The sequence below is a fragment of the Cyprinus carpio genome, chromosome A23 (assembly GCF_018340385.1).
Source record: "Cyprinus carpio isolate SPL01 chromosome A23, ASM1834038v1, whole genome shotgun sequence".
NCBI lineage: Eukaryota > Metazoa > Chordata > Actinopteri > Cypriniformes > Cyprinidae > Cyprinus > Cyprinus carpio.
The window spans coordinates 6706917-6721944 of NC_056594.1; the positions used below are offsets into that span (position 1 = coordinate 6706917).

General features: G+C 37.5%; 1 protein-coding gene across 4 annotated transcripts in view; it reads right to left on the reverse strand.

Moving 5' to 3' along the window:
- LOC109066766 (rho GTPase-activating protein 39-like) overlaps positions 1-15028 on the reverse strand; it is a 58397-nt gene that overhangs the window by 16340 nt on the left and 27029 nt on the right. For 2 of the 4 annotated variants that reach the window (XM_042712804.1, XM_042712805.1), the window contains exon 3: positions 109-1423. In XM_042712804.1, the coding sequence (XP_042568738.1) occupies positions 109-1423 (1315 nt within the window). Of the gene's footprint in view, positions 1-108; positions 1424-3252; positions 3557-14109; positions 14266-15028 lie in introns of those variants that run through there. The other 2 variants (XM_042712806.1, XM_019083785.2) reach the window with 2 other exon arrangements.

Here is a 15028-nt window from a genome sequence, read left to right on the forward strand (position 1 = left end):
AGAAGGGTGATTTAAAAAAAGGAATAAAGGTCAAATTTGGTGGAAAGGGGGATTGGCCAGGTTGCTGCACTAGATAAGCAAGTGGACAGCTGCAAAAAGTGTTGGTACCTGTGAGCGTGACCTTGGTGGTTCTGGGGAGGACAAGCTGGTCTGTGATGTTACGCTCTTCTCCAGCGAATCCACTTTCTCAAACGTCCTTTTTTGCCGGCCTCCAAGCCCATCTGTCGCCAGTGCCGACAACACGACATCACCGTGGTTGTTAACTCCGCCCCTATACAGTGATCGGTTACTTGATGTCACATCCTCCCTCGATTCACCCCCTCTTGCCCCCATCTTCAGTGAACTGACCAGGGAGCGGGCAGTACTTCCAGAGGCCTCTGAGCCCATCTCAGTGTCCAGACTGGCCTTGCTTCCATGAAGTGCATTAGAACGGCTTACCACTGCCCTCATTTCCGCCATCAGCTTCTCGTTTAATGCATTCAACTCCCCACTGCTGCCCACCGACCCGGGTCGTCCCGACCCAGTGCCAAGAGCTGCATGACGTCGGTTCTTCCTTCTCAGACTTGGGGATGGCCCTGTGGAGTAGCCAGAGTCCTGGTACGTGACAGCAGCAGGGCCTGGATAATCCTGAGAGGCCAGACTGCTTTGACGGCTGTGGCGGGGCTCCAACAGCCTCCATGATTGCTTCTTCTCCAGAGAGACTTCCTTCTTAATCTGGGCAGAGACTGGAGACTGGGGCTGGATTTGAGGACTGGCTGTATTTGAAGGCCCCTCGATAGTGTTAGACGTCTGGGGCTGATGCTTGGATGCAGCTGCATCCACATTCACCATGTGTTTGATGCATTCCCGGCCGGCTGGACTGTACTCACTAGATGAGGAGCTACAGATGTGTTTGGAATGGGGGAACTGGAGGAGTTTAGGAGGCTGGGTTCCTCTCGGCAGGCTGTGACTGGTGGAGTAAGAAACCCGGTGTAATTGGTGCGCACCTTCTACTTCCATTTCCAATGGGGGTTCATCGTAAATGGGGGGATCCATGGGTGGAGGTACATCGTAGATGGGTGCCGAGGGTGTAGCTCCATACTGAGGAGAGGAGGGGCGAGATGTACCTGCACCAGAGCGCTGGTGGGCAGAGTAAGAGGAGGAGTTAGAAGGGGGCAAAACCAGACAGATATTGGCTTCCCCCTTTTTGAGGTGGTAACCCTGCTTGGAGTTTCCAGGAACGGCCATTTTGCTGAGCAGACCGGTTCTGTCAAGTTCCGCTGTGTAACCTGGTTTGGGTGAAGTGCTAATGTTGGTGGGGTTGAGGTGGAGCAATTGGTGGGCAGTAGCTTGACCCAGAGACTGGTTTCTTCCAATGCTGTTAACTTTCACCAACATAGCAGCCTTGGATCCAGGAGCAGGCTGCCATCTTTGAGCGGCGTCCCTGAAACACAAAAAAAGAATACTGTTAACACATACTGTGCTGTTCTTTTCTGCCTACATAGGCAGGTGGTTTAAAGACAGAATCCAAAATAAAATGGAACTGTTTGTGACCGATTTGAAATGCTCCACATCAGTGTTGTAGATGAGACCAGCTTATTTGAGTCAAGACCAAGACAAGAAGAGTGTTGAGTGTCTACATGCTCTAAAGTCCATGATAAGACCAAGAAAATATGGTCTTGAAATTTGTTGAACTTCTTGACTACAACACTGCTCCACATAAACAGAAAATCCCATCACACAAATAGTCGGAACCAATATTTGTGAAATCTGGAACCAAATATTTGAAAAAGTAGCGGAACTGCAATTGAAATATTTTTACTGAAATAAAAAAACCAAACAAAAAACAAACATCTGAATGTGCATACACCATACAAAGTCCATTTTACAATTCAATCCTTTTGTAATATGAAGTTAAAAACAATTATCATGTTACTAAAATGTTACTTCTTGTTATGAAGCATATCTGGCAATATCCTGTGGGTACTTGAGAGCTAAACATGAAACTCTCTGTAAATCTATCCATATCTAATAGACAGGAATGTGTGGTTGAGATGCCAAGCCTGGCATAGTACTTTCCTCTTTCTCATTTTCATTCAAAGAATAGCTCATACATGCAAATAAAAAACAAAGATGATTAAACAATGTGCTTAAGCCTTAGGTAAAGAAAGGGTAAGCAACTACAATTTTAATATTTCTTAGTCTAAGGAAATTGTTTTTGTACCAGAGAACTGCTTGTAACTATTTCAATCAAAGCACACACACACACACACTATCCAGGCCACTGCAGTGGAGTGTGTATGAGAAACACAACAGGAAAGGTTGAACAGACAGTGTGTTCCAGCAGAGTGGGAAAAACAGGAATCCACTATGGACTCCTAAAGTGACGCTATCAAAATGTTACAGCAACATTAACAAACAATACTAACAATATTATGGAATAATACTAACAATGCATGACATCATGTAACAATTATATTCACTTATCTCTCACCTACACACACACATGCTAAACAACTGGAATTAATTTATGCATGCAAGAAACACACACTTAAACGTTTACATTTGGTTTGTATACTTGCATAAAAGTACACATGCACACAATTAGCTGTATACAGTTTGTGTTCCGACACACATGCAAAAACGGATGTCAAACACACATGTTCCTGCAAACACAACAAAACACTTGAAATTCCAAAGCACCCTGTAAAACGCCAGTGTGAACTCCTGCAACCAACATGCACACACACACACACACACACACCAATATGCAACCATAAACATCCCGTGCACAAACACACAAGAATGTAAAATCAACATTAGCTGATGTTTGCTTGGGCTGATTAACAGTGTAAGCCATCTTCAGACCTCAAACCACTTATCCAGATTATAGTGATACTCTGTGTGCACACGCTAATCTGAACTCCACCAGACTAGCAGTTTCCTTCCCGCCACAAACCCACCGAAACGAAACGCAGCTCTCAGTGTCCAATCAACACATGCTGCAACTAACAGATCAGTTTAAGAACTTCTAACCATTTTATATAAGCGCTCCTAAACAAACCATACAACATTTTTCTTTTCAACTTTTTTCACCAACATTACAAGAAACAAACCAGCCATTTACTGTAGATCCAAATATGAGCAAAAATATATTCTCAAAACAAGTGACTGCATCATTCGAGATACACCTGTTGCGCAAGACTGTCTAAACTCACCTGAGACAATGATGCATAGCATATGCTTGAGCAAACGGTCAGCAGACATACTTACCCCTGGCATACCCAGAGGTGGCACGGTTGATCTGTAAGGGTGCTTGGGGTGACAGAGAATTGCAGAGGACACCTCCCTCAGCTGGAGACGCAGAAGAAAACAGCCAAATCGAGGACAAGAGGCAAGTGCCCGCCGTTCGAAATGTCTGTTTATAGCTAATCAAGCTCTTTCCGTAATTCTGTAGGTTATTAACTTCTGCTCAAATTCTTAGTGTCACCATGCGATCGTTAATTACGGAGTGGTATGGAAAGGGAGAGCGAGAGAGCGAGGGAGGAAAGGAGGAAGGGAGGGTGAGAAAGACAAGGAGAGAGCAAGAGAGGGAGGGGGAAGGCGGCTACTTTTGGCCCTCCTCTGGGTTACAGTAGCAGGAATGCGAGTCTTGCCATCGTAACACACACACACGCTTACACACACAAACTTGGATCACCACTCCCTTGGACCGTTCTCGATCAACTCGACTCGATCAGATCAGACTCACGGCGTGTGAAACTATACATCTTCAGCTCCCTGAGAGGCCTGTATTAACTAAAGAAGCACTTCACTACCCTCCATTCTTTATGTTCCACTCTGAGCTCATTTCTAAAAACACACTCTTTGTTTTATTCAAGTGGCTGTCCACCTATTGATCTGAATCTTTTTACACACAAACTTCTCTGTTTCTCTGACTGCTGTGGTCTTTCCCAGCCATTGTGTCTACTGTCTCATGGCCAAATGTCAACAATCTATTCACGGTGTCAAGTAAATACAACATCGCAGGCATGTAAATAATCTCAACACAAGAAACAAAACACATCGTTCTTCTCTGTCTCAGTCAAGAGAGTTTGCTGGTATAAATATTAGGATAAAATTATGTTATCCATCCTTGTAGTACACAGCATTTATTGGTGACTTTAAGCTGTGATTATTACTGAATAAATCAGCTCATTTATCTTCAGAGGGGTGAAAAGCGTCTGTGATGCCCAGGTGTTGAGGTTCTCACACACACTCATTCACAAACATGCCAAGTCCATCTCACAAAAGACATCTTGGCGAGTGCAGGCCACGCTGATTGTGTTATTTGCACTGAACACAAAGGGATGCTGAGAGGCTTGACAGGGGGCCGGAGTGCAAAACTGGGGGTCCTGAGGGAATGAATGTTGGAAAAGTTCAAAGGGCATTTCTCCTACAGCATAAACAGGAAATACCAGCGCAGCGTTCACACTAACCCGAGCAGAGAGTGTAATGCGTGTGCTGCATTATAGTGATGGAGAAAACACACAAATGAGAAAACCCAGCTGCGCTTTCCCTCTTAGACTGTCTGGAATACACCTACACAAATATTTAAATAAACACGCAGAAGCTCACCTCACCTTCATGTCTAATATACCCGAAGATCTGCAGCATTTCCATTCATTTCAATGGTACTTGCTCAGCTGGAGCAGGACCTCTGAGAGTATGTGAACCGATTTTTTATTTTTTTCCCGCAAGTCATCTGAGATGTAAATGTCATGTGACTGATCACTCTATATTTAAACTCAATGCAAGAGACGAGGGGAAAAACTATTATTTCACATATTTAAGAGTCAAACAAAAAAAAAATAAAAAAAAAAATAAAAAAAAATAAAAAATACAAAACTGTATATACTTAAATATACTAATATACTTAAATGCAAAATAATTTTGGGGGGGAATTTTTTATACAGGTTGCAAAAACTGCATCTCGTCAGATTAGAAGAAAAGAAATAAAGAAGAAAGCTGCTTTTTTGGTGTAGTTACAGTATCTACCAGCAGGGGCTAATTGGTTCATGTTAACCAGCTAAACCTTGACCCCTTGATCTAATACCACATACCACCGTTACACAAATATATTTGAGATTCTTAACCCTTGAAGCAGAATTTCAAAGAATTTCACTCATCTATTCATCTATCTATCAGTCTATTGTCTTTTTATTCATCCATCCATCTATCCATCCGTCTATCAATCATGGTATTAGAAAATAAACACTATATTACGTTTTGGTGAAGGGAAGTAATGATGAAACTGTAAGTTTGATCATTTAAATAAATAAAAAAATAACGTGTAGCAGAGCTAGCTACTTTTTCAGAACCATACCTTAAAGCTGAACTAATCTCAATCAGGTTTAGCATCTTGCTCGACAAGTTTTAAGCTAGCTTCCCTAAAATGAATAGGAACTGTTGCATAACTAGCTATGGAGTGGCGCAGAGAAGTACAGATAAAACAGACAGACAGATACAGCTGTGTTGTGTTGTGGTGAAATCTGTGTAGGTGTCATTGTGTGACTGGATTTCAGAGTCTGAGCATCACACTCACACACCCACAAAAACACAACCCCAAACACACGGCATTTACCAGAGAACACAGGAAACGGGGGTGGGTTGTCCTAAAGGGATTTGTCATGGGAAAGTCAAGACTTCGGCATTCACTGGTTTGGGAATGTTGTGAACATACAGTATATTAAACTATGCATGTGCTTGTTTGTGTACGCGTGTGTGCATTTGCATAGAGCGTGTGTGTGGCTGAAACACGAGGGAATATCACTCTCTTTTCTTCATCTCACTTCACGAGGTCAAAGCTTTTTAACCGCTGACCTCCATGTCAACCTTACTGACCTGATGTGTGGAATATGAGCTAAAAATACTCCATATGACCGCACTCACACACCCTTATCCATCACAGACCGCTCACTACATTTGACAAACACGCCCCGTAACACTTGCATGTCAACACGTGTCTGTGGGAGAATCGATTTGGCAGTCGCAGTGTTTAGTTTCATTTACTGTCATCCCTGTCACTGGGTCAACAACTTCTGAGGGGAAAAACACATTTGGAGCTGCTGAATTTGAAGGAAGAGAAAAATAGAGTTAAGATCCGTTTGAAATGTGTGCTAATTCAATTTGGTCGTGGAGAGTCAAATTGGGTTAGCAGTCAGGGTGTTTTAATTAGTGTGGTAGAAACAGTGACAGAGCGAGACGAGAGGAAGAGTTTCTCTGAATTTTGAGATGGAACAAATAGTTGAGGAATAAAAACAAGCTTGTTATCGTAAGACTTTCGGTTCTTAGCTTACAGAAAACAGTATGCATATAGCTGCAATCTTTACAACTTTTATGACAGAGAGAGATGGCTGTTAAAAAGAAATGCCTGTAATGTACTATTTGTGTGTAGTGGTTTTTGTCTAAATTAAATGTAGTATTTTGTCAAGGAAAAAAAATGCTCGGAACTGAGTGAACCTGAAATACTCTACGAAATGGTTTGATGAACACATTTTTCTTCGCTGTGTTGACGTATGTGGTTCTGAAACAGGTTAGGGTGGACACATTAGGATTTTAAAATAGCCAATGTTTTGTTTATGTTACAGCCTGGCAAAACCAGGCGGTCATGGTTTGGTGAGTTAGAGGTGAAAAGCCTCTTGTTTTGTGTTGATCAATACTGCATTTAAAGCTAATATAATTTAAATGTACTAAATTGCAACTTCTTCATTACAAACATGTAATTTACAAATATATTTATATATGATATAACATTTTCAATAGAAATTACATTTTAGTTTACCATAAATGCTTGTTAGTACATTCGCAGTAGACATATTTCAAAAGATAACAGAAGTAATTATGAAACTGTTCTTAAGTCTAACTTAAGTGGGTCAAAACACACTCCAAAGTTCAGCTAATGTTATTAAATATAAACTACAGTATAATGCGTTTTCATTTAATTACAATTAACATACAAGAAAGTGTACAAAACATTACATTCAGTTCATAAATTAGTATATTTTTTAAAGTATATTATTATTATTATTTTTAAATATTACTAAGTGTCAATTTTTTTCTCAAGGGAAGGAGTCATGTATTGCTTTTTTTAGTATATATTTCTATATACACGTGTGCAGAACATGAGTCGTCTTTGTAGTCTATTTTAAAAAAGAAAAAGACTGTAACTGAAAAACAAAACAAAAAAACATGCATCTAGTAAAAGTGAACTGTCCTCTTTTAGGAGCATATTAGCATATAGACGACCTTAAAGTCATGGATTTGATTAAAAGGTAAAATTTTAATTTTGACAATGCTATATTGCTTATGTCAATTAAAACCTAAATTACACTCATTCAGCTCAATACTGTTGATTAGGAAACAAAATCATCAAACGTGACGGTGAAGTGTGTAGTTTGTGAATTATCTGTTAAATGTTAAGATACTTTCTACGGTTACATCTTAACATGCAGAGACAAGTACAAGTAAGCCATTCCTATGTTGATTAGTTGGGTGATTTCTCCAAAAAGCTATCAAAACATTGCTCTGTTTGTTTAACCATCCTGACTAGCATCCGTTTGATTTATCGAAATGATAACAATATAACAACCCGATGACCTCCAAAAATAAAGCTGCTGTCAGTGTAAACTAGGCGTTCTTTGCTCATGCATTAAAGATTATATAAATTTAGGATCAGCAGATTCATGGCAGGAAGTGAGTCACCGTGGCTGTGTGACAATGATACAGCAGGGCTCTTCTGATAATAGCCTACTTTCTGAATGAGGCCATGAGTGATGTGACGCAGGACAAACAGATTAGAGTGTAAATGTCACCAAAGTCTAGCACAGCCATTGTCAATGTGAGAGCTAAGTACATGCTGGCACATCATACGATGACACTCAAAACAAAAACTACACACGTGATCAACAAATGACAGCATTTTTGGAGCGTAATGTAATACATCTATCTCCCTCCATTTCGGACTCTCAGGGAACGGGTACCATGGTGAAGACGTGTCTTTCTCATGGCTATGTGCCACTGAAGAGGAAAATATGGCAAGTATTCAGAGGGGCATAAACACAGACAGCTAAAACACGTGGGTCTTGTGTGAGAGGGTTTCTATGAACTCAGTGACCCTCCTAATGTCACTTGAGAACTTCAGCAAACATTTGGAAATACACTGAAAATTTACAATGTATTCAATATTATTTGGTTGGTAATTTAAAATTTACAAATGTGACCCTGGACCACAAAACCAGTCTTAAGGGTAAATTTTTCGAAATTGAGATTTAATAAATAAGCTTCTTGATGTATGGTTTGTTAGGATAGAACAATATTTGGTTGAGATACAACTATTTGAAAATCTGGAATCTGAGGGTGCAAAAAAATCTAAATATTGAGAAAATCGCCTTTAAAGTTGGAAAATTAAGCTCTTAGCAATGCATATTACTAATCCAAAATTAAGTTTGAATATATTTACAGTAGGAAATTTACAAAATATCTTCATGGAACATGATCTTTACTTAACATCCAAATGATTTTTGGCATAAATAAAAAAATCAATAATTTTGACCCATACAATGTATTTTTGGCTATTGCTACAAATATACCCTATTCACACAGAAATCTTTTTTGCATTGACAAATATGTGATCGGGCAGTGGAATGGGAAAAAATGCAAGGTTATTAGACACAAGTTGAGTTACTTTTTTTTACTCTAGTGGCACACTTTTAGAATTCTGTTTCATGCGTGAGACATTACAAAAGATGAGAGATGAGCAAAACAGTCAAAAACATCTATCAATTCAATGTTTACATAAAAAAAACAATGAAGAATCAGCACAGTGAAATAAAAACCTGTAAAGAGCTACTACTGTATGTCTAATATTTCATGATTGCATGATGATGACAGGCTGCTGTTCTTTGTTTTTACAAAACATTTACTGTTAATAATAATTTTACACTTTTAGTCATTTTGAATTTGAACTTGACTTTTGAATTGACCTCTAAAATGAAATGACTACATTTAGCTAAGAAATATGTAGCAGTTTCTGATCCTAAAGGATATGTTCAAGACAAGCTTGTGCACTATTTGCCTTCATATTTCATGCATCTTTTCTGTAAAGATATTGAACAAGTCATTTGTTTTACATTTACACCATGTTGAACTTCATGCGTGCTGCACTTGGAATAGAACTTACTTTAACCAGATGGTTAAAAAAAAAAAAAAAAAGTGTTGAATCATAAATCATGCCTTTTTTATAATTATGAAATTAGTGATTTTTTAATAGTGACTTTTACTTTAATCATGCAGAAAGCTCCGCCCCCAAACTAATACCTGTGGTTATGCCAGTGTTACTGTGTAAGGCTGGTCGTGATGCTATTTCATAATTCGTTTAAAATAGAATTTGGTGTTTTCCAGACACCTCGGCATTGTTTACCAGGACAGACCCTGGAGTATAAAAAGCATGAGTGTGTGTCCCGCTGGGTGGCCCTCTGTCTCTGATTCTTCCTTTATCTTTTGCAGCCCTATAATCACACACACATACAGCCCACACACTGCTGAGTAAATAGTTCTAGTGTGTACTTGATGTTACTAATCTTGCCTGTTCCATTTTAGCAAAAGCAGAAGATCTCCTACCTCTTTGTTTTTTCCATCCCTCCCTTCATTTCTTCACCTGTATTCCTGTCATTACCAGTCAGCCCACCTTAAAGTCTGCTACGCATTTAGTGAACAGAGCATCTCTGTGTTCCCCGGTGGACTGCTCCTCCTTGGGCCAGGAAGCATGAGAATACCTCTCTGAGTACTGTGTGTGTGTGTGTGTGTGTGTGTGTCTGTGTGTGTGCAGCACCATGCCAGTCTGGGCTTGGCCAAAACTTTAGGGTGTGCTTTCCAGAACTGCAGAGCTCTTAAAATCTAAAAAATGCTGACATTTTAACACATAGATGTTTTATTTTATTTTTATCAATGGTTAGGCTGCTAAAATACAGGTGTAGTTGTAGCTAATAATGATATTAAGATAAGATTATAATATAAAATAATATAATATAATATTTATTATCATAAATTTAGGCCTTTTTTTTTCTTACAGCAAACAGGTTTGGAAAAACATGAAGGCAAGTAAATGATTTTTCATAATATATATTTTATAATGACCAATATAATGATAGAAGACACATAAGTTTAATAAACATTTATTTTTTATTCTTAATATTAATAATACAAATATTTTTATAATATATTTATAATCAATAAATCTTAATTTAAATTATTAAATAATTTTATTACATTAAAATATTATATTATAGTATAACAAATATAGGCTACTTGGGTCACAATTATGGACTTTTGTGTTTTTTGAGTCTTTATGATATCCTGGTCTCTAAATCTTCAGTCTGTTTAAATCCCATCCTGTAAGAATGAGCACTAGTGATGCTGCATTTACAAACTTTTGAACGTGAACAATTTACCTGTTCCTTTTGTCTAAAGACTATGTGCCACTGGTACATCTGCATTTCAGATATAACGTCGCCCCCACAGAGGAAAATATAACAAGATCTGAAAGGACACATCCAATTAAAGCTTCCGCACGCAGGATGATGGATCCAGAGATATAAATGAAAACAATAACAAAACAAAAAAAACACCATGAGGTGGTCTGTCATGAGATTAAACCAGATATCATGCTGTTCTTCAAACATCACATACTAAAAACACATTCAGTGAAAACAGACTGACTGTTAACTACTCATCAAAACTTTTTATCATCTTGCCGGTCCAAACCAATAAACTGTAACTTTCATGTCAAGTAGAACATTCTGAAAAACTCATGGGCAGCTCTTTTTGTAAAAGTGGTTCATGCAACTAATAAAAGTACTATAAAAGTGGTCAATATCACTTGTTGTGATATAACCATACGACAGATTTGCGTGAGGATCTCAAAAGCACACAAACAGCACACAAGGCAACTTAGTGTAGTATGCAGTCATATTTTAGTATTATTTATATGCTATTATAGTATTTATTTCTATTTTGATTAGTTTTGATTTATTATTTATATTTTCAGTTTTTAATATTTTTTAGTTTAAGTTTGAGTAACTTTCTTATGTGCTTTTTAATATTTGCATTTAACTTTATTTTATTTCAGTTTTTTAGCACTTATACTTCAACTTATTTCAACTTTTTTTATTAAATTTATATTTTATTTTATTCAATTAACACAAACTTAAATACTTTTAATTTAAGTTAATAACAACATCTTGCTTCCTTATTGTAACTTTTTGTTTTTGTATGTAAAAGTTCAAAAATTTACATTTTGTGTTCCACATGACAAGAAATAAATAACTAAATAAAATAAATAAATAACAGCATAAATGTTTTAAGCCACATGATGGTGAGTAAATGATTTTTCATAATTGTTTATTTTTGGCTGAACTGTTCTTTTAAGCACAGTTGTGTTCTCTCAATCCACTGGGCTCCTCTCATCTCGGTGTCTTTCTCTGCTGGGATGCGTCTGGTAAAGGGGACGAGGGTTTAAACCAGTCTTTTGTTCTCAGCTCTAATCTGAAGGGATTTCTGCCTTCTCCAGAAGCACATAATGCGAGAATGTATGAGACAGATTACTGCTGCCCACCTCAATCCTCTTTACCAGACAAACCTCACAGAAATAAAAGAAAAAGTGAAAGAGCGAGAGAGAAAAGACAGATTGAAGACACCCATAATTCCCTCTGTCTCTGGCTTTAGAAAATAGTTGAGTCACAAGACCCCATTCTGAGACTAATCTCTTAACACTCAGCACTACACACAAATCACGAGAATTAATGCAAATTCAACCAATTGCCATTTATCAGCGGCAGCTTTTATTTTTTGTCTTATTTTAATAAATAACCTGAAAATTTGTATTAGCTAATCAAAATCCATAATTCTAAATCCAAACAAAACGATCACAAAATTGTAAAAGCAGGGACTGACCAGCCACGCAGAGCATCGGGTTATCAGAACATATTATTCACAAAATATGTCCATGTAATTGTACTTCTATTGTCAGTAAGACAAATGACATAAATAATGATAATTACATTAATAATATGCAATTACTAATAATGATTACTGGTGAGTTTTCACTGTAAAACAACACAAAAAAAAAAAAAAAAGTAATGCAAAATTTTTATTTTGAAAGTGCACGCACATGATTTTGGTCTTAAAAAAAATAGCGAATGAGCATATCATGGGCAAAGATGCTGTCTAGGTAGGTGGCTCAATAGGTTCTATGCCGGTCAAGCTGACATATTAGTTTCACCAGCAAGCTAATCAACCCATCAAGTCGTGCTGGTTAAGCTAGTTAAAGGAATAATTTGCCCAAAAATTAAATTTTGCTAAAAATTGCTGAAAAAGCAACAATTTAAAGGGGTCATATGATGCTGCTAAAAAGAACATTTTTTTGTGTATTTGGTGTAATGAAATGTGTTTATGCGGTTTAAGGTTAAAAAAACACATTATTTTCCACATACTGTACATTATTGTTTCTCCTTTATGCCCCGCCTTCTGAAACGCATCGATTTTCACAAAGCTCATCATTCTGAAAAGCGAGGTGTGCTCTGATTGGCCAGCTATCCAGGATGTGATTGGCCGAATGCCTCAAGCGTGTGACGGAAATGTTACGCCTCTTAACATATTGTGATGCCTTGTCCGGCTTGGAGTGACGAGACAAAAACATAAAACCCATTATAAACGTGATATAAACATGATTTCTAGTCGTGTCTTCTTTTGGAAGGCAAAAACAAAGTAGTTTCACTTTCTCAACGAAACATGTGATGACCCCGGGCTGGACTCCACGGTGAAAGCCTATGCGGCGATCCACAGTGCAAAGTTGATGTATTTCCTCAGCGACCAGCATGGATCAGCTCCAGGCATGACGAAGCAAATATCGTCCTCTTTTAGAAGTCCAAACAAAGTAGTTTCTCTTTCACAGTGAAACACACAGCGTCTATACAACATGGTGGCGGCGGCAACAACAATACTACAGCGAGAATAAAATTTACACCTTATTTCTTTGCATGAACATCTGGGCGGCGTTATGCAAATCTTCCCACATAGTGACATAGAGATGTGGGGGTGTGTTAGAACGAGCCGTTACAGGGGGGCGTGAACGAGTCTCAACTTTTATAAAGAATATCTCTTTGGATTTGAGACTTTAGTCTTTGCAACTTCACAGATCTTCTTTATTCAGCTAGAGCTTGTAACACTCCAAAGAGTAAGGAAAATTTGAAATCGCATCATACGACACTTTTAAAGTTATAACGCCTAAATTATGAATTTGTTTCTTACAAACACATAGCTTTTCACTTCATGTGACGTTAACTGATGGACTGGAGTGGTGTGGATTATTGTGATATTTTTATCAGCTGTTTGGACTCTCATTCTGACGGCACCCATTCACTCCAGAGGATCCACTGGTGAACAAGTGATGCAATGCTACATTTCTCCAAATCTGTTCTGATGAAGAAATAAACTCCTATACCTTGGATAACGTAAGGGTGAGTAACTTTTTCAGCAAAATTTCATTTTTCTGTGAACTATTCCTAGCATAATGGGGATCAGCATTCAAAACATCAAAACAACATAGCGATCAACATTTGCTCTCAAATATAGAAAGTAACAACCTTATAAAGACACTATAGCATTACAGTAAAACATCCCATCAAAACAAGAATGACAAAGTCATTCAAAGTCGTTCACAAAGTGAACACACACACTGACCAGAGAGATGGCCCATACGTTAAAGGCGAGAGGGAAGAGCCTTCCATGATGCCAGTGCCCGATTAGCACAAGGATAAACACACACACACACACACACACACACATATATATATATATATATATATATATATATATATATATATATATATATGAAAGCTCATATATCCAGATGGGTGGAGAACACCACCAGTGCTTCCTAAAAAGCAAACATACCATAACTCAAAATCTTGTCAGCTGCCTAGCTAGACAGCATTTTGGATATATGTGTGACACCCAAATGTTGTTATCCAAGTAGGCAGCTCACTAGGTTTTAAACGCAGCCCAAGAACCCCTCAAGAGTAGAGCTCTTACCCTCTCTGACATCCACAGGACATGCAACGCGTGTACAAGTAAAGAGAACCAGGGTTCCTCCGTGAACTCAGGGACATGCGCTTGACTCTACCCAAAAACAGCACAGCTTTACTGGGCTACACTCCTTCTGACGGTAGCTTGCGCTGGACGTCCTCTAGCTGCACCACACACACACACACACTCCAAAAATATGTACAGGCTGGAAAACTTGCCCTACTTTTAATTGAGTGTGAGCTGCTAATTTGCTTTCCTGAGAACTAGCGTGTGGATAGACACACGTACACATACAACTTGTACAAAAAACACCTACACTGTTTCTAGTATCACTGAGGTACTACTACAGTTTGACTTTTTTTAATTCAAAGTTTTAGTAATTATGTTGTGTTTTTTGTTTTTGACATCCACTATTATAGTTTTGTTTTATTTTAATATTCATATTTAACATTTCTTTTGAGTTTCTTTTTTAAATGATTAGTTTTAGTTAACTATAATAATTAAAAAAAGAATTAAGAGAAAACATGCAAGAAAGATACTTGAGAAATGAGAAAAATGTTCTTTTAGTATTAATAACCATTTTAGTATTTATTCATATTTTCAAATCTTTTATCAGTCTTAATTTTTACTTTTAAATTAGCATTTTTTTGTGCATTCATAATTTTAATTAGTTTTTGTTTTCTTTAATTATTTCGATTTAGCTTTATTTTTATTTCTATTTTAATTAGTTTAGTACTTAAACTTATTTTAGTTAGTCATAAAAGGAGCATATTTAATTTTTTTTTTTTAAGTTGTACTTTTTGTTTTTATAATTCATTTTATTTCAGCTCTATTTCAATTAATGAAAACAATTGTAATTGTTTTAGTTAACAATAACAACACTGGATGAGAGTGGTATAGTTAACCTAAAAAAAGAGAAACAACT